At 44.6% G+C, this 25,314-nt stretch overlaps 1 protein-coding gene across 33 annotated transcripts in view; it reads right to left on the minus strand.

The window, feature by feature from the left end:
- Window positions 1–223: 223 nt before the first annotated feature.
- Window positions 224–25,314, minus strand: part of LOC100089593 (ABI family member 3 binding protein) — a 169,579-nt gene continuing 144,488 nt past the window's right edge. For all 33 annotated transcript variants that reach the window (XM_029082721.2, XM_029082733.2, XM_029082720.2 and 30 more), the window contains 11 exons: window positions 22,098–22,190; window positions 19,583–19,690; window positions 16,503–16,634; window positions 15,422–15,490; window positions 13,990–14,199; window positions 9,539–9,647; window positions 6,342–6,421; window positions 5,414–5,443; window positions 4,610–4,771; window positions 2,635–2,757; window positions 224–1,396 (listed from right to left, as the gene is read on the minus strand). In XM_029082721.2, coding sequence (XP_028938554.1) covers window positions 1,281–1,396; window positions 2,635–2,757; window positions 4,610–4,771; window positions 5,414–5,443; window positions 6,342–6,421; window positions 9,539–9,647; window positions 13,990–14,199; window positions 15,422–15,490; window positions 16,503–16,634; window positions 19,583–19,690; window positions 22,098–22,190 — 1,232 coding nt within the window. In that variant the 3' untranslated portion in view covers window positions 224–1,280. The remainder of the gene's footprint in view (window positions 1,397–2,634; window positions 2,758–4,609; window positions 4,772–5,413; window positions 5,444–6,341; window positions 6,422–9,538; window positions 9,648–13,989; window positions 14,200–15,421; window positions 15,491–16,502; window positions 16,635–19,582; window positions 19,691–22,097; window positions 22,191–25,314) is intronic.

Below are 25,314 nucleotides of genomic sequence, written 5' to 3' on the forward strand. Positions count from 1 at the left end.
TCAGCTTTAAATACGAGCAATGGCTTAAACTAGACATGTGCTTAAAGTGGTGACTGGAATAACTCACATGTAGGTGTACCTGCGGTTCTGTCCGGATGTCTACCATCTCGATCGGATATGGAAGGGAAGTGCTAGTGTCCATTCGGATGCCTGCTCAAATTTTACAAGTCAGAAGTTGATTCCTCGGTTGACTCTCTGTGGCAGCTTAGTGATGAAAAATGCATTGTTTAAAAAAACTACATCTCTTTATTGCAGAGTACATGAGTGCTTGACATTACAAAATATAGCATCGAAGGGGCAAAACTTGAGGAGTCTCTGTAATAAAGCTCGGGAAGAGTTTGGGGGATGAAGTAGGAACGTTAGAGTGGGATCTGGGCCTCACTTCTCCCCACTGAGGAAAACAGACTCTGCTCATCCTCCTTTGCATTCATTCATTCTCAGGTAACTATACAAAATGAATATAGTAAACAACCTGTACATTATAGATCTTTTCATTTCATCTTTGTGCTCATACCTCAGAATCCAGGCTTGGAACTCAACTGTCGCAGTCGGATCGATACCTGAAGAGGAGGCTCTTTCTCACTTTACTGCGTAGTAAAAATAGCCTGGACTCTGAATTTCCAAGTACAAAGTATGCAGGACAGGCCGAAATTTAACTTAGATAAATTTTCATTTCACAAGCATCTCTACATTAGTTTAGCAGGTGGGTGAGAATAAGTGTGTAAGCTTTTCCAGAAAAGCTTCAATCTCCATGTTTTCTAGAAACCAACATATACGTAAAGTACATTGAGGGTGGCTTAAGGTAAATACGGAATAATTACTTTTAGTCGGATACACCGATGGAAGCTAGATTGATCCAATAAGTTAAATTGAAATGGTAGCAGGAGAATGGAGTTTCACAAAATTACCTGATTTTTCTATACAATGATTAAAGTGAACATCATATTTAAAATTAACCTATACTGTAGCCGTAGACATTAACTTTGCCATAAATGTGCCTCAAAACACTTATTACAACACTGTGATAAATAATATACAAACTGCATCTCTTAAAATGCCACGAGCAGGGAGCCAGCTTCCCAAGGCTTTATCCTGTTAATGTCTATAAGATGGCTTTCTTTAAATGACTTTGTAAAACCTGTTATAGTAAGCAATCTATACTATGAATATTGCCCTTAATTAGATTCTTAAACTTTTAGACAGAGCGAACGGATAGGCTCAGACGCCCAATACCATGCACCTTCACGGCCGAACAAGAGGCGCCGTCCCCGCTCCGGCAGCTACCATTTTCCGGGAATCGTCGTGCCGCATTCGTACCACTGGACGTAGTTGATGTGGGTCTGACCTCCAATTTCTCCAAACTGGACGGGTTCCTGGCGAACTGCCCGGAAGTAGCCTAAAAAGAAACTTTGGTTTAGAATAGAGCCCGTGATTATGTCATCTCCTGTACCAGTGAGGGGAGTGGGTCGGTCTCCCTGCCCCTCACCTACCACCTGGTAATGGTAGCAGTATGAGCCCCCATCTGAGGTAATGCACTGTACTAGACACTTGGGAAGTAACACATTCTCTGCCCACGAGGAGTGTGCACCCTAATGGGACAGATATAAAAACACTTACAATTGAGTTATCAGAGTAGTGGAATGTAAACTAAATAACATACATGCCTAAGGGGTTGGGGATCTAATCAGGGAAGGCTCTTTGGAGGAAGTGGGATTTGGGGAGTGACGGACCAGGCTGCATGCAAAAAGATCGGGGAGGAAGATGGGGTGAGGTGGCGGAGAGCCGTGAGGCATTTTTGCTGGATGCGGAGGGACGGAGGAAGCCGGCGGAGGGCTTTGGGGCGGGGAGGAGGGTGCCTTGCTTTTGGAGCCTCTTTGCTCTCAGATGAAAACTAGTCCGAAATTTCTCCTTGGCAGGAGGATGATGGGGCTAAAGACAGAGTGTTTAGTGAAATCACTGCAATATGACCTAGTGGAAAGAAAGTGAGCCTGGGGGTGAGAGGACCTGGGTTCTAATTCCAGCTCCACCAATGGTCTGTGTGTAAGTCACTTCTGCTTCTCAAGTGCCTCATCTGTAAAATGGGAATTAAATCCTCCTTCCTACTTACACTTGTGAGCTCCATGTGGGACAGGAATTGTGTCCAACCTGATTAACTTCTATCCACCCAGCGCTTAGAACAGTGCTTGACACATAGTAAGTGCTTAACAAGTACCACAATTATAATTATTCTCATTGAGCTGCAGCCTTCTGCCCGTAGGAGATGAATGGAGAATCTCCGTAAACTCCAGCCTCTCTTTTCTCACCGAGCAGACAAGAACGCACAAATTAGGGCCCAGTGCCATTTGTTTAAATCCTCCCGGGAAAACCTCAAAGAGGAGACAGTAGGCTTTAATGGTATATTGACCAGAAACCTTCGTGCAGTTCATTTAGGCTCTAGGCCATGTTCTTTTTAAGAGTCTTGTATGCTTATGGTGGCAGGTAGAAGCTTGAAAAAAACAATTTCCTGCACCAGGGAGGGACAACCACACCTTAAGCCAACTCTCTCCCCTTGTAGTCAATCCCCACCCCTGAAATTGGGCTACCTGTGAGTGTGGCTACAATCAATCGATGGTGCATATTGATTCGATGACTTACCTTCTTTGATGGGCAACTGATCGGGAGTCAGTTGCTGTCCTGTACGTCCGTCTAAAAAGGAGTCCACAAACTGACAGTGATCCTCTCCGTGTCCCCTCTGATCTCCTATGTTATAAAATTTCCCTGTACACAAAGAGAGGCAGCGATGAGCCAGCGCAGCGCAGGTCACTCAAACTAATCCATCGATAATATTTACTGAGCACCTACCTTGGGCCGAACACTGTACTCAGTACTTCGCAGAGTACGGTGGAGTTAGATGTGTCCCCCGTCTCAAGAAACGTAGTTGCAAGTGAGGAGTTGCAAGTGAGGAGTCAGAGATTGGATTAATTTACAGAGAAGGAGAGAGAAAAAAGGGATATGTACTTAAGTGCTACTGGAGGTTATGTAGTGGTTCTGGGAAGGAGCGTGGCCTAGTGGATAAAGCAAGAGCTTGGGAGTCAGAGGGGTGGGAAAGGAGAGGATTTGGGAGGGAAGATTAAGAGTTTAGCTTCGGATATACTAAGCTTTAGGTGCCGGCAGGACATCTGTGACCTGATAGTCTGGAGGCAGGAGGAGATGTACGTTAATCAATCAGTTGCATTTATTGAGCACTTTGTACTAAGTGCTTGGGAGAGTACAGTACAACAGAATTAGCAGACATATTCCCTGCCCATATTGAGCTCATAGTCTAGAGTGGGGAGAGTGACATTAACATGGATAATCTATAATTTAAAGATATGTACATAATCGCTGTGGAGTTGGAAGTGGGGTGAATATCTAGTGTCCAAAGGTCACTTGAAATGCCTGGATGACAGAAAGGAGAGCAAGCCAGGGAAAAGAGGGCTTAATCAGGGACGACCTCTTAGAGGAGATGTGACAGGTGGAGAGAGTGGTGGTCTGGTGTAGATGGAGCGGGAGGGAATTCCAGGCTAGAGGGAAGATGTGGGAAAGGGATCAACAGTGAGATAGATGAGATTGGGGCACAGTGAATAAGCTGGCGCTAGAGTGGAGTGTGTGGGCTGAACTGTAGTTGATAGGTGAGGTAGTATGGCAAGCTGATTAAGTGCTTTAAAGCCAATGGTAAGGAGTTTTCTGTTTAATGGGGAGGTTCTTGAGGACTGTGGAGGCATGAACTAAACGTTTTTGTTGGTAAATTATTCGTGCAGTAGTATGAAGCATGGATCGGAGTGAGGAGAGAGACAGGATTTCGGGAGGTCAGCAAGGACACAAGGCGGGATAAGATAAAGTGCTTATAACACCATGGTAGCAGTGTGGAAGGAAGGGAAAGGGTGGATTTTAGCATAATTGTGAAGGTAGAGCCAGCAGGATTGGGTGACACTGAATATGTGGATTGAATGAGAGATGAGTTGAGGACAGTGACAAGGCTACAGACTTGGGAGGTTAGGAAGATAGTGGTGTTGTCTCCAGTGAGGGGAAAGTTAGTTAAGAGAGGGGTCAGGGCATGTGAGGTAATTGTGAGAGTCACCCATCTTGACTTGGCCTTTTTACTCTTCTTGCCTGGGGACCAGACAGATTTTACCCAGGGGCAAAAGAGAACTAAGGGCAAAGGAGGAGGAGGAGTGACCATCCTAGCTCCAGGATTGCCAACTTAAGTACTTGAATGCCTTTGGCTCTCCTGTGGAGTCATGGTTTTACTTGACTGACAGATTTCTTTTGCAAATTTGGATGGGAAATAGGGAGTGAAAAATCATAACTACCCTCACTTCTCAAAATTGGTCACCTTGCATGTATGACTGAGATCTTTGGGCTTCTTGCCTTAGGAAGAAAACAATAGGTCCGTGACAGAATGAAGGTGGAAATTAAAACATGAAGTGTCCATATTTACATAACTGTCAACACATTGAGTTTTCCAGAAGAAAAGTGCTACATAATTAATTCAGCTAAGCACTGTAAATTTGGGGAAACATACCAGAGAGTAAATGATGGGTTCCTACCAAGGATCAGGTTTGTGCGTTCAGTGGGTTTCTCTTCTTACCTGTGAGTGAGTCACTGAGGTAAATCTTGTATCTCAGAGAATTACACAGCTGGACGCCCACAAACTTCTTATACCAAGTCCTCTTGACGTACTGCTTGCCCTTGCACTCCGAAAATGAGTCCGAATTAAACGGGATCTCAGTCCAGATGGCATCTTTTCCCACTGCGAAAGAAAACACAGTTATCGATTGTATTTGTGGACCCACTGATGACAGCACATGACCCAGCCTAGGTAATTTTGGGGTTTTGAAAAGCTGCTTATGAATCCACGAAGCCACAGGATGAGCAAGTTTACATTGTCAACTCATTGGTGTCTGAGTTGCTATCATTTGTTAAGGGGTTTTAAGATATCACATTCTAGATAATAATGGGAGGGGTAAAGTGGTGAAAAAGGTATCTTAATAGTTTTTTGTTATGTGGGAGGTTTCTGCAATAGGTGGAAGAAGTGGTTTTAAGTTGATCCGGATCTTTTTTATCTCTCGTAACATGAAGGGAGATAGTAAAGTCAGCATGGAGCGTGACATCTTTTAATATCAATTTGATTTAACTCGGTTGGGAAAACAGGAGCTGCCCTGACTAATGGGAAGGCAGATTAGGTCCCAACCCCCAACCCCATTGCTACTGGGGACAGGGCAGTCTGGCCCGTTGTTCATTTCAAGCAAAGATTTCCACAGGCAGGAGCCCCAGACGAAAGACACGAGTGCTGCAGGTGGATCGAGCTGGCTCCTAGGAGGTTCACGCCAGGTTTAGCTGGTACCGGTGGAGAAAATGTATGGATTTCTACCAGTGGATACCACAGGCTCACCTGAAATCTGCTCGCTCACTCTTGGGTCCGCTGGGGAGAGAGACAACAGAGGTGGTCAAGCAGCGGTCGCTAATGGTACAGCAGTGCAGAGCAAATAGTAAACTATTCTCACCAAAGACAATAATAATAATGATAATGATGGTGTTTATTAAGCACTTACTATGTGTCAAGCACTGTTCTAAGCACTGGGTAGATACAAGCTAATCAGGTTGGACATAGTCCCTGTCCCCCAAGGGTCTCACAGTCTTAATTCCCATTTTACAAATGAGGTAACTGAGGACCAGAGAAGTAAAACGACTTGCCCAAGGTCGCAGAGCAGATAAGTGGCAGAGCTGGGATTAGAACCCAGATCCTTCCGATTCCCAGTCCCGAGTTCCTTCAAGGCCATGCTGCTTCCCACAGGCCTGCAAATGGGCAATCACCTCCACCCATACTACTGAAAAGAGGTTCGTTTTACAGTCTTCTCAAGGTGGACATATGATTACTGAAGAAACAGCCAGACTGCTGGTGCCAAACAGACCTACTTTTTTTTTCTACCTTGTCTGTTAAGGAAATGTGAGTCCCATGAGCCACACTGAAAATCTGAACAACTTAGCGTTTGGAAAAAGATGTTAATGAGGTGGGCTCTCAGCATGCATTTGCGGGCTTGATCCAGGGCCCAGCCTTTCTGAGCTCACATGGTCTCTTGACTCAGAATATGAGCCGTTTACAAAGGGACGACTGGATTCTCCTCCTAAGCAAACAGTGGTAATAAAGCCAGGCCCAGCAGAGCTCATGTGTCCATTTTAGTCTCTTCCCAGTTGGCTTCTGCTCTTGGGTGGGCTGAGGAGTGGTGCACCCTAATTTCCCTGCACGGTTTCTCATCGCTGTGTTTGGAAATGGGTGAATTCACCTTCCTTGAATAGTTACTCAATGTCTTTGCTCTTACCTGATTCAGTACTGAATGCCACTGTGTTGCTGGCTGGCCCTTCTCCGAGAGGGTTTATAGGTTTCACTTGGAATTCGTAGCTGGGGAAGAAAGAAAAAAGGTAGATGAGTTCACCACATGTCTTTGACTCTTAGGAGGTGACATTCCTACCCTCTCACTCTGCTGTGGCCTGGCCCTTTAGGTGGAAGTATTGTCTGAAGAGTGTAAGCTTTTGAGGGCAGATGATGACTTGAATATCTCTTATCCATCAGCAAAACTAATCACACTACTCTGCATTAAATTTGCACTTACTCTTAGGAGCAAGGTAAATTCTCACACAGCCCATTTTCCCATAATATATGTTTTTACTAAATGGTGTAGAACGCTGTTTGGAAATCCAGGAATGTTACTCTGAAAAACCGTGAAGGGGGAAAGAGGAAGGGAGAAGGGAGAAAGGGGAGAAGGAAAGAAAGGGGAAAGGGAAAGAGAGAGGGAAAGGAAGGCGTAAGAGATGAGGGGGAGGACAAGGTGAGGGGAAAGCAGAGCCGAGAGGATACTTGGAGGGAAAAGGAGTGTAGATGTGAGGCGGGGGAAAAGAGGGGAAACTCTGTACGTGAAGTCCGTGAAGTTTAGCCAGCTGCCAACTGGGTCCTTGATGCAGAAAAATAGGAATCTCTGAATTAGACTGTTTTATAATGTAGTTGAACTGCAGTCTTTTGCACCTTTCCTTCTCCCTAAATGCCAGGGAGTTTTAATAAAAACTAATAAAAAATATATAATGGTGTGAAAGGAAGAACTATTCATTTTATGAACTCATGAAGCCCAATACTTTGAGAGAACAGTTCATTTCCTGATAGGTTGCTAGAGTGAATAATCCACTCAATTTCTTTCAGGATTAAGGAACTGGTCATCTACTGTGCACACATCCAGTGAAAGCAAGATAAATCACCTAGCACTTTTGCCTCCTATTTTATCCAAATTAGAGGAGCATGAGGAAGGAGAGCGTCAAGGTGGCAAACTCAGAACCAACGAAGGCCAAACTTTCACAAATAAAACAGCAAAAGACCATAATGGTCATCACACACGTCTGCCTCTTCCAGCCAGAATCATTCATGGCTCCCAAGCAGTGGCAATCTACATTCCATCTCAGATAGATTAGCCAAAACAGTCTTTTAACCAACCAGGGTAAACAGCAGCTAAAATGTCCCAATCAATCTATGCTTTTGAGTGCTTATTGCATGCAGACCACTGTACTAAGCACTTGGGGGAGTACACTACAACAGAATTGGAAGGTCTCCCACCTCCATACGGGAAGAATCCGCCTCAAAGACCCTCCCAAATCATAAGGACAATAAAAGGACTTGGGTGGATTAAATAAACTAGATTGATCTTAATTATCCTACAGAGTATTGTTTCCATAGGAAATTACTGTACCATATGGACTTCTGGTCTGCCCAGTAAATTCTTCCTTTGTCTTGCTTCTCTATCTGGCGGAGTATTTAGTATTTCCCCAACTCACAGGACTAGTGCAGACACTTGAGCTGAAAATGTTCCAGAAATACAATCCCCTGGTTTTCTTTCCTCTGCCTAATTGCCTTTTGCATCACCCGGGATGGAGAGCACGGGTTTGTTCTCCAGGGGAAAGTGCTGAGACAGAATGGCTGCAGGAGTGGCTAACTGCTTCAGCCTTCCATCACCTTTCCCCTCTAGACTGTAAGCTCATTGCGGGCAGGGAACATATCTACCAAGCTTGTACTCTAACAAGCAGGTTGGGATAGTGGATAGAGCATGGACTGGGTAGTCAGAAAGACTATCCCAACTGTGCCACTTGTCCGCTGTGTTATCTTGAGCAAGTTACTTAACTTCTCTGCTTCAGTTTCCTCATCTGTAAATTGGGGATTAAGACTGTGAGCCCTATGTGGGACAGGAACTATGGGAATGTGTCTGTTTATTGTTATATTGTACTCTTCCAAGCTCTCAGTATGGTGCTTTACACATACTAAGCACTCAATAAATACAATTGAATGAATGAATGAACCCAATTGTCTTTTATCTACCCCAGCACTTAGAACAGTGCCTGGCACATAGCGCATAACAAATATCACAGTTATTATTATTCCCCTACCAAGCATTTAATACAGTGCTTTCTGTCCTGCATTTCCCCCATCAATGACCTACACAAAGGTAAGCCAACTCCTGCTCTCAGTCTTGCTAGGGAAGAGAGAGGAAATCGTCAATCAGACCTTTACTGAATGATGTGTTTTCTTTGGCTTGATCACTCCCACTGGGAACATTATCACTGGTAGATTTTTCTAAGTTTCAGTTTCAAGCCCAAGTTAGCCCAGATTGACTAAAGAAAAGGTGCTTTTAGGTGGCAAAGCCATCCTTATTGTGACAATATTGGACTCCTGGCACTACGTAGACCGTGAGCCCCATCTGGGACAGGGCTTATGTCCAATCTGATTGACTTGTACCTACCCCAGTGCTTATAAAAATGCTTGACACATAGTATATGCTTAACAAACACCAAAAAAAAAAATTCAGCCACATGAGCCTGCTGTTCACTATATTTACCCTCGCAAAGTTAAATATCCAGAAAACGATTCCCTGTTTCCAAGACTGTATTGAGCCGGTATTTGGGAGTTACTATTTGATCTGCAATTCATACCAATCTACCGCTGTCCCACAGCTCCACATAACTATGTTTCCAAGAGGCCTCTACATAGGTTTTTAGCGTTTAGACATAAAGTAGAATATTGCCGACAGTACAGTTGCAGAGACCCAGAAAATGAGCAGTGGCTACAGTGGAGCAGTGGGATACGTAACTGCAATGTTCTGGAGCCCCTACAATGATCCACTGCAGGAAAAATGGATTGATTGATTGAAAATAGAAATCAGCCTCACTTGCTGATTCAAAAGATGATAGAGAGTCAGTGCATGACTGCTGTTTGATATTTCAAAGTTGATTCCAACACAATTTAGCATCCAACATTCTCTCCTCCATAGCTTAAGTTTTTCACTCATCTCAACATGAGGCACAGAAGTCTGTAAACGATTCCACCCTCAGAATCAACTCCAACCCCGTGGATTTGCCTGCTCCTTGTCATGCCTCTCAAAGCTGACTTAGAAGAACCTGATTTTCAGTTAGCACTGCCTCATCGTCCTGGGGGTCGGGCGATCCAAAACCAGGACAAGGGGGAAGCTGTCTTGGGTCTTACCTGGTGTTTGGTTTGAGATTCTCCACCGTGGAGTGGGTCTGATCTGTCGTTTGAATGGTCTTGCCCTTCCCAGCCGGTGATCCATTTTCCTTGGATATCACTTCATATTCTGAAATGGGAAAGACACACGGATTCCTTCTCTTTATATCTTAGGTGAAACAACCCCGGGGTTAATGTGAAATAACCAAGCCAGGCTGGAGATCTGGGGCCTTTCCCCGCCTTCATCCTGGAAGCGTCAGCTCTGAGTAAGGATCGGGCAGCATCTGCTCTTCCCAAGGGGGCCCAGGCCCCAAGTCCCATCATTATTACCATTACTATTAGCCTGTCTGGGGAATACTGAAAGCAAGAATGAAGATGACCTAGGGCAGCTCTAAATTCTCCATCTTGATTTAGGGAAAACTTCCTTAATCACTTCTGATGTAAGATGCAGCCTGATGACAATCTTCCTAAGCCACTTCAGGACTTTTGCTCTTCCCTCCAAAAAATCTAACAGCCCCAGGGGAAGACACTGCTTAAAGTCGGAATGGGCATCTCTCGGTTGTTCTGGGACTGATGATCCAGTTTGTGGACTGATTACCTTTGCTTTTCCTCCTCCCTCTACCTTCTTTGGACCATTTTACTGCTCAGAAGCACCACTACCCTGGATAGGCTGAAACTCAAACTTTTCCCTGTTTCTCATGCTCTGCTAGGTGCCAGAATAGATCTGGTAGGAGAGAAGACAGTGGGACTACTCCAAGCAGCACTGCTGGCTTGGAGATAATAATATAATAATAATAATATTTAAGTGCTTACTATGGGCCAGACACTATACTAAACACTGAGGTAGATACAAGATAATCAGGTTCTATACAGTTCCTAGTCCTCATAAAGCTCACAGTCTTAATCTTCATTTCACAGATGAGCGAACAGAGGCACAGAGAAAAGCAACAAAGAAAGGAGCCATTGAATGCTTTGGTGCCTGAAGCCCACCCTTAATAACATAAGGCCATATAATAACAATAATAATAAAAAATGGTATTTGTTAAGCATTTACTATGTGCCTAGCACAGTACTAAGGGCGGGGATAGATACAAGACATTCAGGTTGAAGACGGTCCTTATCTTTCATGGGTCTCAGAGTCTGAGTAGAGGGAGTATGATTTAATCCTCCTTTTACAGATAAGGAAACAGACACAGTAGTAGTTAAATGACTGGCCCAACATCATACAGCAGACAAGTAGTAGAGCCGGGATTAGAACCCAGTTCCTTCTGATTCCCAGGCCCGTGTTCTATCCACTAGACCACACTGCTTCCCAAGATAGCATTAATCCCCCAAAGCCTTGCTGCCATCATGGAAATTGACATGTTCTCCTAAATCCAGGTAATCTGGCCAATAGTTTCAAAATATTGGCTAAAATGAGGTTATGGGGACTATTGCCCAATTTCCAATATCCCCCACTGCCCTGGATAAAAGAGATAGCTGCTTACACAAAGGAAAATTGAAAAGCCGATTGATTATAAGATTTAGATTTAAAATGAAATCTCTAAGATTATATTAAGATTTTAAGATTATATTGCTATAGTAGAGTGCTCTGCACACAGTAAGTGCTCAATAAATATGATTGATTAAGATAATCAGTGGAAAAGTGCTTTGGAAAAATAAAAGCCCCTCACAATCAAGGTGCAGTGTGAAGCTTGGTTACCCAGCACTTTATCACATGGAAAATTCCGGTAAACTGGCCTTTCAGCTCTCTCTTGGGCACAGTTGGTCATCGATTCATTGTGGAAAAAGAATGTGTGTGATACTGGGATCTTCTTCTGGCACCCAGTTCTCTTGGGAGCAGCGCTATAAACTCACCTAATCTGTTCAGCAATCAGTTTTGGCTCACAACCAATTAGTAAAGGCCTCTAGGTTAATATTTGCTCTTTGTCTTACAGGATTAACAAGCAGGATAGTTTCAGAGGAGGTATCTCTGAACTAATCATAGTAACGATGTGTGGTATTTGTCGAATTCTTACTTTGTGCCAAGCACTTTGCTAAATAAATAAATAAAAATAAATGTTGGTTAAGCGCTTACTATGTGCAGAGCACTGTTCTAAGCGCTGAGGTAGATACAGGGTAATCAGGTTGTCTCTCGTGAGGCTCACAGTCTTCATCCCCATTTTACAGATGAGGCAACTGAGGCACAGAGAAGTTAAGCGAGTTGCCCACAGTCACACAGCTGACAAGTGGCGGAGCTGGGATTCGAACCCATGACCTCTGACTCCCAAGCCCGTGCTCGTTCCACAGAGCCACACTGCTTCTCTAAATGCAGGAATAGATAAAATACAATCAGATCAGGCACAGTCCTGTTCTACAAAGGGCTCACAGATTGAGGGGCAGGGACAACAGGAATTACGAAGGAGGGAGGGAATAAATGGAAGAAAAATGCAGGACCAAGTCACATTGTTCATGGCCTGAGATATTCACTCTTCCTCCTCCCATGATGCCCATTTCGGCTCACACATCCATTCTCCTCACATATCCAGCCTAGCATTGCTGCAAAGCAACACAGCCCTGCCTCACTAGAATTTCCAGGCCTCACTGGTGAAATAATTAAACTGCTTCTGTTGTTAATTCCTTAATTGTCCTCAGAAAGTCTCAATGCTGTGAACCTAGCAACTTGGTTGGTATAGATTTGGGGTAAGGGAGTTGGTCCAAGGATGACCCTGGAAAAATGTAGCTCGTCATCCTTAGAAGACCTGACACGGGTTCAAATATGGCTCTTAGCTAGCAGCCACCTCGGAAAAGCTTTTAGGCAGTCAGATTTGCTCTCCCTTCTGAGGTTTTTCAGATTTTCCATGAATGAACCATTTCTGTTGCTATAAATCTCTCTTCCGTTGGAAGGTCTTGGGCAATGACACAAGGCTGCTATTGAAATAATTAGAGAGATTAACAAACTATTCTTCTCCTCTTGAATGCTCTCAGATCCCAAATTTGGGGGAAATTTTAAAAAATGCCATCTGGAAATCCCCTCCCATGATGAAAACCCATAAAACCATGTAAGCTCACCCCAGATTTCTCCAAGTCATAATTAGCTGCAACTGAGCCAACACTAGCAGATGCTTTTGCTGTTGCCCAGAGGGCTTAAACTGTGGGTTTCATTTCTTAACAGAGATCGCCAAGGGCCAGGGAGAGAAACAACCGATTGGAGATCACAAATGGGCTATTTTCTTTGATTCAGTAGAGAGATGTTCCAAATGTAGGGGTAACATTTTCCTTTAAGTTGCTTTTCTTCCTTAGGGAACTAGAGGGGTAAAATGGAAAGTTCATGGGACTGTAAGCTCACTGTGGGCAGGGAACGTGCCCACCAACTCTGTTAGATTGTACTCTCCCAAGCATTCAGTACAGTGCTCTGCACACTGTAAGCACTCAATAAATACCATTGATTGATTGATTGGCTGGGAGTCAGGAGAACCACATTCTCATGCTAGATCCACTCCTGGCCTGCTGTGTGACCTTGTAGAAGTCACTCAAACTTTCTGTACCTTAGTTCCTCACCTGGAAAAAGGGGGTAAGATATCTTTTCTTGCTCACCCCTACACCGTGAGCCCCGTGTGGGAACAGGGACAGTGTTCAAAACAATTATGATATTCATTTTAGTGCTTGGCACTTAGCAAATAACTAATAAATACAGACCCTTCTCCAAAAACACTGGGCTCATGTTGGTGACATACCTTACATTAAATAACACTCGAGCCATAGTCCATGTTTGAATGATGACACATGAGGGCACACAATCACTCCCAAAATCCTATCGTGTTTTATGCAGATAGATTAATTGTTGAAAGATCGCACCCTAGTTCTCCACAGGAGAATTCTAGCCTAAATGTGCAGTAGAAAACATGCACTGTGGGAGAAAAATAATAATAATGATGGTATTTGTTAAGCACTTGCTATATGCAGAGCACTGTTCTAAGAGCTGGGGTAGATACAAGGCAATCAGTTGTCCCATGTGGGGCTCACAGTCTTAATCCCCATTTTACAGATGAGGTCACTGAGGTACAGAGAAGTTAAGCAACTTACCCAAAGTCACCCAGCTGACAAGTGGCAGAGCCGGGATTAGAACCCACAACCTCTGACTCCCAAGTCCGGGCTCTTTCCACTAAGCAACGCTGTTTCTTTAACCACTGGCTGTCAGTGCTGGATACTGAAAGCCACAGGTGTGGCTTTTCACAATAAATCCTATTTGATGATGGTGCTTCCGGTGCTGTGGTTTGCCACAGAAAGTGAAATTTAAATTGAGAAGCAGCACGGCCTAGTGTATGCAGCACTCCCTTTTCCCTCTGTCTGTTGGGTGGCCATTCCAGCTGATCGTTCGTCACCTCCGAGTGATGAACCAACCGGACGGAAAACACGGCAGTCTGATCGATGGTCTGACCCATTCAGTCCCACTACGCGGCCCACGCGATCCCCTCGGATCAAGAACTCACCCGTGACGGTGTCATTTTGCGCCTTCTCCCAGTCCAGGATGACGAACGACGAGCACCCCTCTACTGTGAACACCGTGAGATTGGTTGGAGAGTTCTGCGGGGGGCTTGTGGCATTCTCCTTTGGTCCTTCCTCTTTGGGGAAGCGGCTCAGGGTATCGGTGATGGAGCAGGGCACGTCCTCGGGCTTTGGGATGTAGCGTACGTGAGGAGCTAGGGAAGCAAGCATTATCCTCGTTCAGCTACCGGAACTTTCATAGGGCAGGGGAGACCATCTCCACCAGCTAGGAGGGATGGCCACTGCCCGGCTGGAGTCAAAACTGCCCTTCTAGGCAGAGCACTGTGTAGCCAGGGAACAGGTCTCTGTTATTTTGTACTTCCCAAGTACACTGCACCTTTGGGCACTCAGTACATGCTGCTATGACTACTACTACAGTATCAATTGTACAAATATCCATTCGTGCCTTCAGCTCATGGGGCACTGTGCTAGAAAATGGGGCAACTTTAAAAAACAAGCTCGCGTGCCTGCCCTCAAGATGGCCACAGACGGCAGAAGACGGGGCACAGAAATCTGCAGATGGATAACCATGATCAACGATTAAGATTTACAGAATGACCACCTCCAACCTGAAGGGCAGAGACAGAAGAGTTCGCTGCTGCTACCAGTGCTCCTCTGACACAACTTTCCAAATGGATTCCCTCACGCGACTTGCAAAGCATTTCTTTGCATTCTTCCATGTCACCCATGGTCTTGGAGCTCAATTTCTCCCTTCAGCACTCCCGCCCATCCCCAACTCTTAAATACACATCTTAAAACTCTCCTGCTCCCTGTTATCTGTAATTTTTTTCGTGTCTGTCTCCCTGCTAGAACGTTAAATCCTTGAGGACAGGGATCATGGCTGTTACCTCTTTTGCACTCTCCCAAGCACCTAGTACAGTGCTCTGCCTAGGATAGACACTCAGTAAATACCCTTGACTGACTGATTTTATGTGCCCCTCTGTTGCCTGAGCACCTGGAGGAATCAGTTGGCTCTTCCTCTATAGCTTATAGCCTTTTAGGGAATCACCCTGAGTTGCTGGTGTTCTTTACTTGCTCCTGCACCTGAGGGAGATGGGAAAGAATACATCCCCTCAAGCAAAACTATTTTCATCCTTCTGCCCTGGATTTGGGTCTCTCATTCAGTTCCTGCAAAGGCCGCTTCACTTCTCCCAGGAGAGACTACTATCCTACAAGACCTTTCCCAATTCTAATGGAAAAAGACTCTCCCTAAGGGAAAGGCTGAACCTATTTGATGACGGAGTTGGGCTCGTTTCAATCCAGGCTAAGTAAATCTTAATTAAGGGCTTAGCACAGTGCTCTGCTCACAATAAGAGAGCTTCAATAAGTGTGACTGATTGAAATCCAGGACAGGGACTGGGGACCGGTTTGACTTACCAGTGAACCTTTGTTTTCCCTGAAAGTCAGTCTGTGACGTAGGGCTTGAGCTGGAGTCAGTTGAGTTGCCTGAGAGAGACAAATGAAAGTATTATGGTGGAAACATAGATAGTCTGTTGATGCTCTGTGCCTGGGGGTTGAGGAGAGGAGGAGAGCCCCACCCACACTGAATCACCCCCAGGTGCATGCATATGGCCATTTCTGATTTCTCCTCTTATTAAAATGACAGTTTAACCAACACGGGAATGTCAAAACACTTCCATTAAGCCCCCAAAGAGACCAATTAGAAAGAGACTATTGACTCGTCTCTTTATTGCTGTAGCCTCTGACTCAAGCACTCCGAAAGTATCTCCGGCCTACAGAATCACTCCTTTGTCTCCGAAAACCCACAGGAATCCTGGGTTCAGATTCTAATTCTGCCAGTGGTGTGACCTCGAGCAAGTCACTTGAGTTGTCTGTGCCTCAGAAAAGGATACTTGCCTGTCTCCCCGTCAGGGACACATTGTGAGGAGGAAGTGTGGTAATTGACATGAAAGGGCTTTGGAAGCAGTGAAAGCATAGAGCAGATCCAAGGGAACAGTATTACCAAGCAAGCTTTGCTTGTGCCAGTGTGAAGAGCCTCTTACCCAATTCTCTGAGATCTCTTGGAAACACAAGTTTAGTTTTTCCCCGAAAGAAGTAAAATGAATAGCAATTGTATCATGCTACTGAAAGCCGAGAGAAAGCACCCAATAATAATAATAATAATGTAATTATGTTATTTGTTAAGCACTTACTATGTGCCAGGCACTGTTCTAAGCACTGGGGTAGATATAAGATAAGCAGGTTGGACACAGTCCCTGTCCCCTATAGGGCTCACGTTCTTAATTCCTATTTTACAGATGAGGGAAATGAGGCACAGAGAAGTCAAGTGACTTCCCCAAAGTCACATAGCAGACAAGTAGCAGAGGGGGGATTAGAACCCAGGTCCTTCCGACTCCCAGGCCCGTGCTGTATCTACTGGGCCATGCTGCTGCTTCTAACACAAAAAGGGACTCCACCTTATCCAGCCAAATACTGGGAGACAAGCTGACCTACTGACCAAATTCTGCGTTGGAAGCAGAGGCTGTTGGTTGTCTTTTCTGAGTCTCAATCTCCTCAGGGGCAGATGCTCCAGTGGATTTGATGTCCATCTTCACAGGAGCGGAAGTAACTCGTGGTGGCAAAATGACCCCTAGTTGAGAAAGACAGAGGACCGTTGGTTTGTTTCCCTCTAGGCAAGTTTCTCATACTCTGGTGAGTCGGGGAAGTTTGGTGGTTGTACTGGGAAGGGCGGTGAAGTTCTCTGATTTCAGGACTAGCTTCCCCACCTCTTAGTTCAGATGGAGCAAGTATATTTTGTGAGACACATATCTGACCAGTTTCAACTATGCTGGGTCCCTTTGTAATAGATAGAGGAGCTGTGTTTTCATTCTTGAGGGAGGCAGACCCAGTACATCAGTACAAATAAAATGACAGATATATACATATATATATATATATATATATATATACACATCTACCCCATAAATAAAATGACAGATATATACATGTCTTCCCCCTAGGCCCTCCCTCTAGATTGTGAGCAGTCATTGTGGACAGGGAAGGTCACTATTTATTGTTGTACTGTACTTTCCCAATCGCTCAATACAGTGCTCTGCACACGGTAAGCACTTAAATAAATACAATTGAATGAATTAATCTTACAAAGTGCTTAGTACAGTGCTCTGCACACAGTAAGTGCTCAATAAATATCACGGATTGATCATGGCCACCAACCTTATTATATTGTACTCTTTCAAACCCTTAGTACAATGCTCTGCACGCAGCACTCAAAAAATACCACTGATTGATCATGTCTTCTAACCCCATTGTGTTGTGCTCCCCTAAGCGCTTAGTATAGTGCTCTAAGTGCTCAGTAATTCCACTGATTGATGGATTGACCATACAAGTTCAGAAATGGGCTTATCTGCTACAAGATGATTCCCGGTTCCCCCTTCCGAACCCCTGGTCCCTGGTGGGCCGGGAATGAAACCATCATCGATTGGATTAATGGGGGCCGGGGAAAAGGACGAGGAGGAGGAGGCCCCAACAAGGGTTGTGTGTGATCAAACAGGTCGTCCCAGCTGTCTGATTTACAGCTGAGAATACATTGCTGCACAATGAAACTGTGTGCTGGAAGTCACAGAGGGGCTCTCCATGGGCCGGCAGCAGTACAGATGTTTAGAAATGTGGGTGACTCATTCACTCAGCCCGGGACTCTGCTAGAGATTCAGAGGAACTGGCCGGCCGGGGGGAGCCAATCCTTGGTTCTGGGCTGCAAAAATGGGAAGGTCTACCTGGAAGCAAAAGACCATCTGACAATTTTGAAACCGAACCCTGGACCTTGCAAGCAGAGGACTGTGAGGGGAATTGTTTTTTTGTGGTGGGAGAGTTAAAACGAGAGGGGTTTTGGAGGAAAGTGTGAAAGGGGATTTAAGATCCTGAAGAAAAGTAATGATCTTGGGGAGGTGGGGGAAGCAGAGGGGAGGGGGTAGAATTACAAAATAACATAAGGATTTTATCATGAGCCGGTTGTGAAGAGTCAGCTTTTGTAATATGAAATAAAAGGAAAAAAAAACTGTCTTCAGAGGGACGCTACTCCCTGGATGAGGTAGGGGAAGAAGCAGTGTGGCCTAGTGGAAAGATCATGGACCTGGGAGTCAGAGGACCTGGGTTCTAATCCCAGCTCCGGCACCTGTCTGCTAGGTGACTTTGGGGAAGTCACTCAACATCTCTGGCCTCAGTTACCTCATGGTGATTGAGACTGTGAGCCCCACGTGGGCCTGATTAGCTTGAATCTATCTCGGTGCTTAGTACAGTGCCTGGCACACTGTAAACATAACAATAAGCGCTTCTTCTGTCCTAGGCACTTTTTTAAGCACTAGGGTAGATGCAAGGTAATCAGGTTGGGTGCAGTCCATGTCCCACTTGGGGCTCACAGACTTAATCCCCATTTTACAGATGGGGGAACTGAGGCACAGAGAAGCTAAGTGACTTGCTCTGCAGACAAGTGGCAGAGCCAAGATTAGAACCCAGGTCCTTCTGACTCCCAGGCCAGGCTCTATCCACTAGGCCATGCTACTTCTCAACCACCAACAGCCTGTCGCTGAGCTGAAGCATCTTCTTCGGGGCTCTTCTAGGGCACATTCCATGTAGCTTGGCACTTAATCACATCTACTTCTACTGTCTATATGAACCATACACCCCCTGGAAGCTTCACCAGTCACTTGTGGCAACAAAACAGTTCTAAGAATTCAGACAACTCGAGACCCACCTTAACCAGCTGCAAGCCAGCTGTGAATCATAAAATTTCCCCCTCTCTTTTGGTGCCCTCAGCTCAGCCCCCATTTCCCTACAGATGCTTGATGCCCCCTTGCTGATTATTAACTGCCTGACCCCCCGGAGGGAGAAAATACCCAGGCAACATTTCATCTACCATGATTTAATGGGAAAAGCTTGGGCCTCAGAAGGCTGAAGCCTCTAGTACACTCTAAACTGATTGTATTGTACTTTCCCAAGTGCTTAGTACAGCGCTTTGCACAGAATAAATACCATTGATAATATGGTATTATGATCATCATCATGGTATGATATGGTACCATTAATGTGTATACATCTATAATTCTATCTATTTATAATTGATGCTGTTGATACCTGTCTACTTGTTTTGTTGTCCCTCTCTCCCCTTCTAGTCTGTGAGCCTGTTGTTGGGTAGGAATTATCTCTATTGCCGAATTGTACTTTCCAAGTGCTTAGTTCAGTGCTCTGCACACAGTAAGCACTCAATAAATATGATTGACTGAATGATGACAATAATGAATTCACAGGGACCCAAAACCAGGATATTGTCTCGACGAGAGACATCTTTTCACATCTTGCTGTATGAGGGGCCTTAGCTCCCCTTAGTGCTGATCTCTCGTGCACTCTCTCAAGTGCTTAGTGCAGTGCCCCGCACATAGTAAGCTCTCAATAAATACCTTTGATTGATTGATTCACATCCAGGGCCAGCTCTATGATTAATGAAGATCTAATCCCATTGCGTCATCCCCAGTTGAACAAGAAGGAAAATGGAGGAGAAAACTGGGACAGTAGAACCCCTACCTGTACTTCCTGGCTTCCCGGTCATGTTGTTTGGCGGTAGGGGTCTTCTCCGGGGTGGCGTGGGTCTGGCGGGCGGCAGAGGAGGGCGGTGGTTGCCAGGGGGCAAAGCTGGCAGACATTAGAGACACCACTGTCACTCACAACAATCCATTACCCAGCAACTCAGTCCCAACCAAGCCCAGGTTTTAGAAACACAATTTAAAAGTTGCGGAAAGAATTGCGTGGTATTTGACCATGTACTCACACAACCTGCGGTACTTGTGCACGTAACTTACGATAATCTACTCAGGCACTAACTCACCTCCATACCCACTTTTCCATCATCCTTCTCTTTGAAAATGATTTTTAGTGTCTGGCCCCTCCCACTGGATGGTAAGGTCCTGGAGGGAAGGATCACGTTTACTAAATCTATTGGACTCTTCCCAAATCTCAGTACAGTGCTCTGCACACAAACAGTGCTCCATTAATGCTGTTGATTGATCTGAGTCAAAAAATTAGTGCCTGAAAACGTACAGATGTAAGTTAGGGCAACTCGAATCACTGACACATACGGTGTTTCAAATTCAGGGCAGAGGTACTGCAAAATGTTATATTTTTTGGCAGAAGCAGTTTGATCCAATGGAAAGAGCAAAGGGCTGGGAGTCAGAGGACATGGGTTCTAATCCTAGTTGCGCCACACAGCTGCTGTGCAACCTTGGACAAATCATTTAGCTTCTCTGGACCTCAGTTTCCTCATCTGCAAAATGGAGATTCAACATCCATTCTCCCTCCTACCGAGACTTTGAGCCCTATGCGGGACCTGATTGACTTGCAGTAGATGCTCAGTACAGTGCTTGACACATAATAAACGCTTAACTACCACGATTATTTTTATTAGAAGGAGACTACAGCTTCAGCCTCACAGCCAGCCACAGGACTGGTTAGGGCCCTCTGGGCTGCTGGGTTCTATGAGTAATTCGACCGGCCTCTGATAATTCCCCCTCTCCCAAGGCAGAGTAAATATCCATATAGTGAAAGTCAGGGGATGCCAATCCCTTTCAGCCTCCCAGCTTGGTAAAAGCAGATTGATTCCCAAACCACCCGTGGTGGACTGGCTGAAGTGCCGTCAACAAAAACGCTGCTAATCCAGGCCTTTATCACCGTTGGATTATGGGACTCTTAAAACTAGCTTACGTAGCCACTACTCAGTTGGCAGAGTTGGAAAAATTGGGTGTAAATGAAAAATACTGAGAGCACCAAGAATCACAAGAGGGCTAAACATCTTCAGGCTCAAGTAAACTCATCTCATAGCGACCTCTCTCGAGTTTCTGGGCGGGGTAGCGGCAGTCAGAGGTACGCTGTGACGTATTGGACAACTCATAAATTAAGTACCTGGGAAAAGCAGTTAATATCCAGACAAAGTAGGTATTTCTCAGATTCATTTGAGTAAGGCAGTGAGGAAGCAGCATGTCAAGGTACTGGATAGAATATTCCAGACTAAACACTTGCTCCCTCCTGCACATACACCATCTAAACAGAGTGGTATTTTGGTTTAAAGTCCCAAGGGACAGATCAGGGTGTACATGCTTTTATTATTATTATTCTTGTGGTATTTGCTATGTGCCAAGTCTTGTCCTAAGCACTGGGGTAGATAAAAGACAATCAGGTTGGACACAATCCCTGTTCCGCGTGGGGCTCTAAGTCTAAGTAGGAGGGGGAACAGGTATTTAATCCCTATTTTACAGTTGAGGAAACTGAGGCACAGAGAAGTTAAATGACTTGCTTAAGGTCACTTGAGGTCACCCAGCAAGAAATTAGCAGAGCCAGGAGTAGAACCCATGTCCTCTGACCCCCAGGCCTGTGCTCTTTCACTAGGCCATGCTGCTTCTTTTCCATGATATGTCCTAGATACCCCCTCATTCAATACTAAAATCATTCCACAATGGAAAAAATAGCCACGCCTAGTTAGCTGATTCCTCAAAACACTGATCTGAAGAGAATTGCTAAACCATCTCCCTGTAGAAGGTCCCCAGTGGTCTGGTCCATACGCTGTTAAACAACTGATCGACTTTCAATGCTTGGGGTACCGCTGATCTCCTCCAACCCCAGGTCAAAAAATATATTTTTCTAGTGCAATCACACAATTTCACAAGAAACGCTGCATCCCTTCCCCTCGATATAACCCAGACAATTACTTTCCTTACCTTCAAAGCATTATTAAGGTCACATCTCCTCTGATTAAGCCCTCTTTTCCCCAACTCTTCTCCTTTCTGCATCTTGCATGCACTTGGATCCGTGACTATTGGGTGTTTGATATTCACTCCACCTCTAATCCCACAGCACTTATGCAAAATACCTTTAAATTACATATTCTAAATGATTTACTTATAATAATGTCTATCTCCCCAGCTAGACTGTTAGCTCATTACGGGCAGGGAACATGCTTGCTAATCTTGTTGTATTCTACTCTCCCCGGTGCTTAGTACAGTACCCTGTACCCAGTAAGTGCTCAATAAATTCCATTGATTGATTTTACCCAGTTTCTTTTCAGGGTCAGAAGAGTCCAAAGAAGTATTTCTGCTGGCACTAGAAGGTTTGCCAAAGTCTACAGGCCCTGGTTGTTTGTCACCTACAAATGAAGAGAGCAAAATGAAATGAAATCAAATGAAATCAATTTATAATAACTGAGGTATTCCTTAAGTGCTTACTCTCTGCCAAGCACTGTGCTAAATGTTGGAGTAAGTAAAAGATAGTCATTCAACTGTAGAGTTCTTACTGTGTGCAGAGCACTGTACTAAGTGCTTGGGAGAGCACAATATTCATAATATAACAGATACATTCCTTGCTCACAATGAGCTTACAGTCTAGAGAGGGAGACAGACATTACTATAAATAAATGACAGATATGTATATAAGCGCTATGGGACTGGGAGGGGGAGTCAATCAGGTCAGACACAGTTCCTGTCCCGTAAGTGGCTCACAGCGGAAGGCGGAAGGAGAATGGATATTAACTCCCCATATTTTGGATGAGGAAACTGACGCATAGAGACTTGCCCAAGGCCACACAGACAGCAGGTATCAGAGCCGGGACTAGAACCCAGGTCCTGTGACTATGTTCTTTCCATTGCACCATGCTACTTCATCTTTTTAAAGAAAAAAAAAGAGAAGCCACTCCCCCTCCCACCCTCCCCACACCTCCTGCTTGGACAAACATGAACTTGGTGTTCATTGCCATAATTTACTAAATTTAAATTGCGCACAGTCCTTTCACTTGTATGGCCTGCACCACTTTCCAGCCCACAAGTGCTCCCCAGCGCTTAGTACAGTGCTATACACATAGTAAGCTATACACATAGTATACACATAGTGCTATACACATAGTTATACACATAGTAAGTAATTAAATACCTATAATTGACTGAACAGCACACACTGGGTGTGTAGTGAAGAATCCTTGGTCTCTTACAGGCAAGAAAGTCTGGTGAAAAATGTTTAGGGGCAAAACCTCACAGACAGTAAATGAAATGATTCCTGACAGCCAACCTATTCTGAAGCCTAGACAATCATTCATTCATTCAATAGTATTTATTGAGCGCTTACTATGTGCAGAGCACTGTACTAAGCGCTTGGGATGAACAAGTCGGCAACAGATAGAGACAGTCCCTGCCGTTTGACGGGCTTACAGTCTAATCGGGGGAGATGGACAGACAAGAACAATGGCACTAAACAGCGTCAAGGGGAAGAACATCTCGTAAAAACAATGGCAACTAAATAGAATCAAGGGGATGTATAATTCATTAACAATTTGCTAGATGAAATTAAAGAAAAAGGTGCCATCGTGGCAGAAGAGGCTACAGCATGTTTTCATGCTATCTTTGTTCTCAGTCAGTGGTATTGACCAAGCGCTTACTGTGTGTAGAGCACTGGACTAAGCATGTGGGAGAGCACAGTACCATAGAGTCCACAGGAGGTTATAGACTAGAAGTAGAGACAGACATTAAAATAGATTACAGAAGGATATGTGTGCAAGTCCTGAGGGGTGAATATCGAAGTAGTTAAGAGAGTGGACTCAAGTGCATAGATGCTGCTGAAGGGGAGGCTATGACTGGAAAATGAGGGACCCTATGCTTTAAGCCTCAGTCGTCCCCTCCCAAGCATTTTGTACAGTGCTTCGCACACAGTAAGCTCTCAAAAAATACCACTGAATGAAGAGTCCCTGGCAGTAGTGTCTAGTGAAATTCATTAGCAAAAAAAAGAACTTTATGCAACAAAACTAAATAGGTAAAGGTCATTATGACCCGCCCACCAGTTAATAAGATCATAATCCTCAATAAATCCAGAAGTTAATAGTTCTTTTGTCCATTGGCTGGTTGCTGAAGAATCACACCACCAAAAGTTCTGTTTGCCAACAATCTTGAAAGAAAAAAACTTTCCATTTTCATTTATTTAGCCAAGGGAAAGCACAGGTCAGTACAGTGCTTTGACTGCAGATATCAGTCTCACTGCTCAAACGCTAACTGGATTGTTTCTCTATTGCTTGAATTCACAGGTCCGAAGTCAAATTACAGAACTGTGGAACTGGAAGGGGCCTCAAAGGTTAACCGGTCCATTCCCTTCCTTCAATCATTAGTATTTACTGAGATTTATTGTGTGCAGAGCACTGTACTGAGCTCTTGGGAGAATACAACAGAGGTAATAGACACGTTCCCTGCCCACAATGAATTTAAAGTCTAGAGACCAACTTAAAGTCTCCAAGCAGTCTCTTGTCTCTTGAATAACCCAAGTGTGACTCTCTGGTGGATTGTAACTCTTTGGATTTTGATCTCTCTCAAGCTGAAGATAGCACTCATTCAGGCAAAATAAGTTGGGGACTTACAAAGGAAATAATAATAATAACAACAATAATAATTGTGGTATCTGTGAAGTGCTTACTTTGCTCCAAGTATTGTTCTAAGCACTGGAGTAGATATAAGCTAATCAGATTGGGCACAGTCCCTGTCCCACATGGGGCTCACAGTGTTCATCCTAATTTTAGAGATGAAGTAACTGAGGCCCAGGGAAGTTAAGTGACTTGCAGGGATTAGAACCCAAGTTCTCTGACTCCCAGGTCTGTCCTCTATCCACTAGGCCATACTAGGTTGGAGATGTAACCTCTGCTCTCAAGCACCAAAAAAAATCTAACCCAGTTAATAGAATATGCATAAATTCATGCAAGTATTGATGCTGATCTTATTCAAATTAAATTCCAGGCTCTATTCTGGCTTTAAAACCTCATTTTTTCATGGTATTTGTCAAGCACTTACTATACACCAGACACTGTACTAAACATTGGTGTACAAACAAGTTAATCTGGTTGAATACAGTCCATGACCCACATGAGGCTCACAGCCTTAATCCCCATTTTACAGATGACGGAACTGAGGCTCCGAGAAGTTTGGTGACTTGCTCAAGGTCACACACCAGAAAAAAGGCCGAGCTGGGATTAGAAACCAGGTCCTTTTGAGCCCTAGGCCTATGCTTTTTCCACTAGGCTTCGCTGCTTCCCATATGAAGATGAAACAAGCAAAGGAAGATGAGACCAATAAAAACTGGCTATTTTCTTGGGTTGCGGGGTGGGGGCAGATAGCAGAGGTTGGCATAGCTACCTGGAGCACAAATTGGGCCAGATAAGAAAGATGGGAGGGGTAAAACAGAGAAACACCTATGGTACCTGGTTGAGTCACACCTGGATGTAAGACCTTTTCCGTTTATAC

Source organism: Ornithorhynchus anatinus, chromosome 17 (assembly GCF_004115215.2).
Source record: "Ornithorhynchus anatinus isolate Pmale09 chromosome 17, mOrnAna1.pri.v4, whole genome shotgun sequence".
Classification (NCBI taxonomy): Eukaryota; Metazoa; Chordata; class Mammalia; order Monotremata; family Ornithorhynchidae; genus Ornithorhynchus; species Ornithorhynchus anatinus.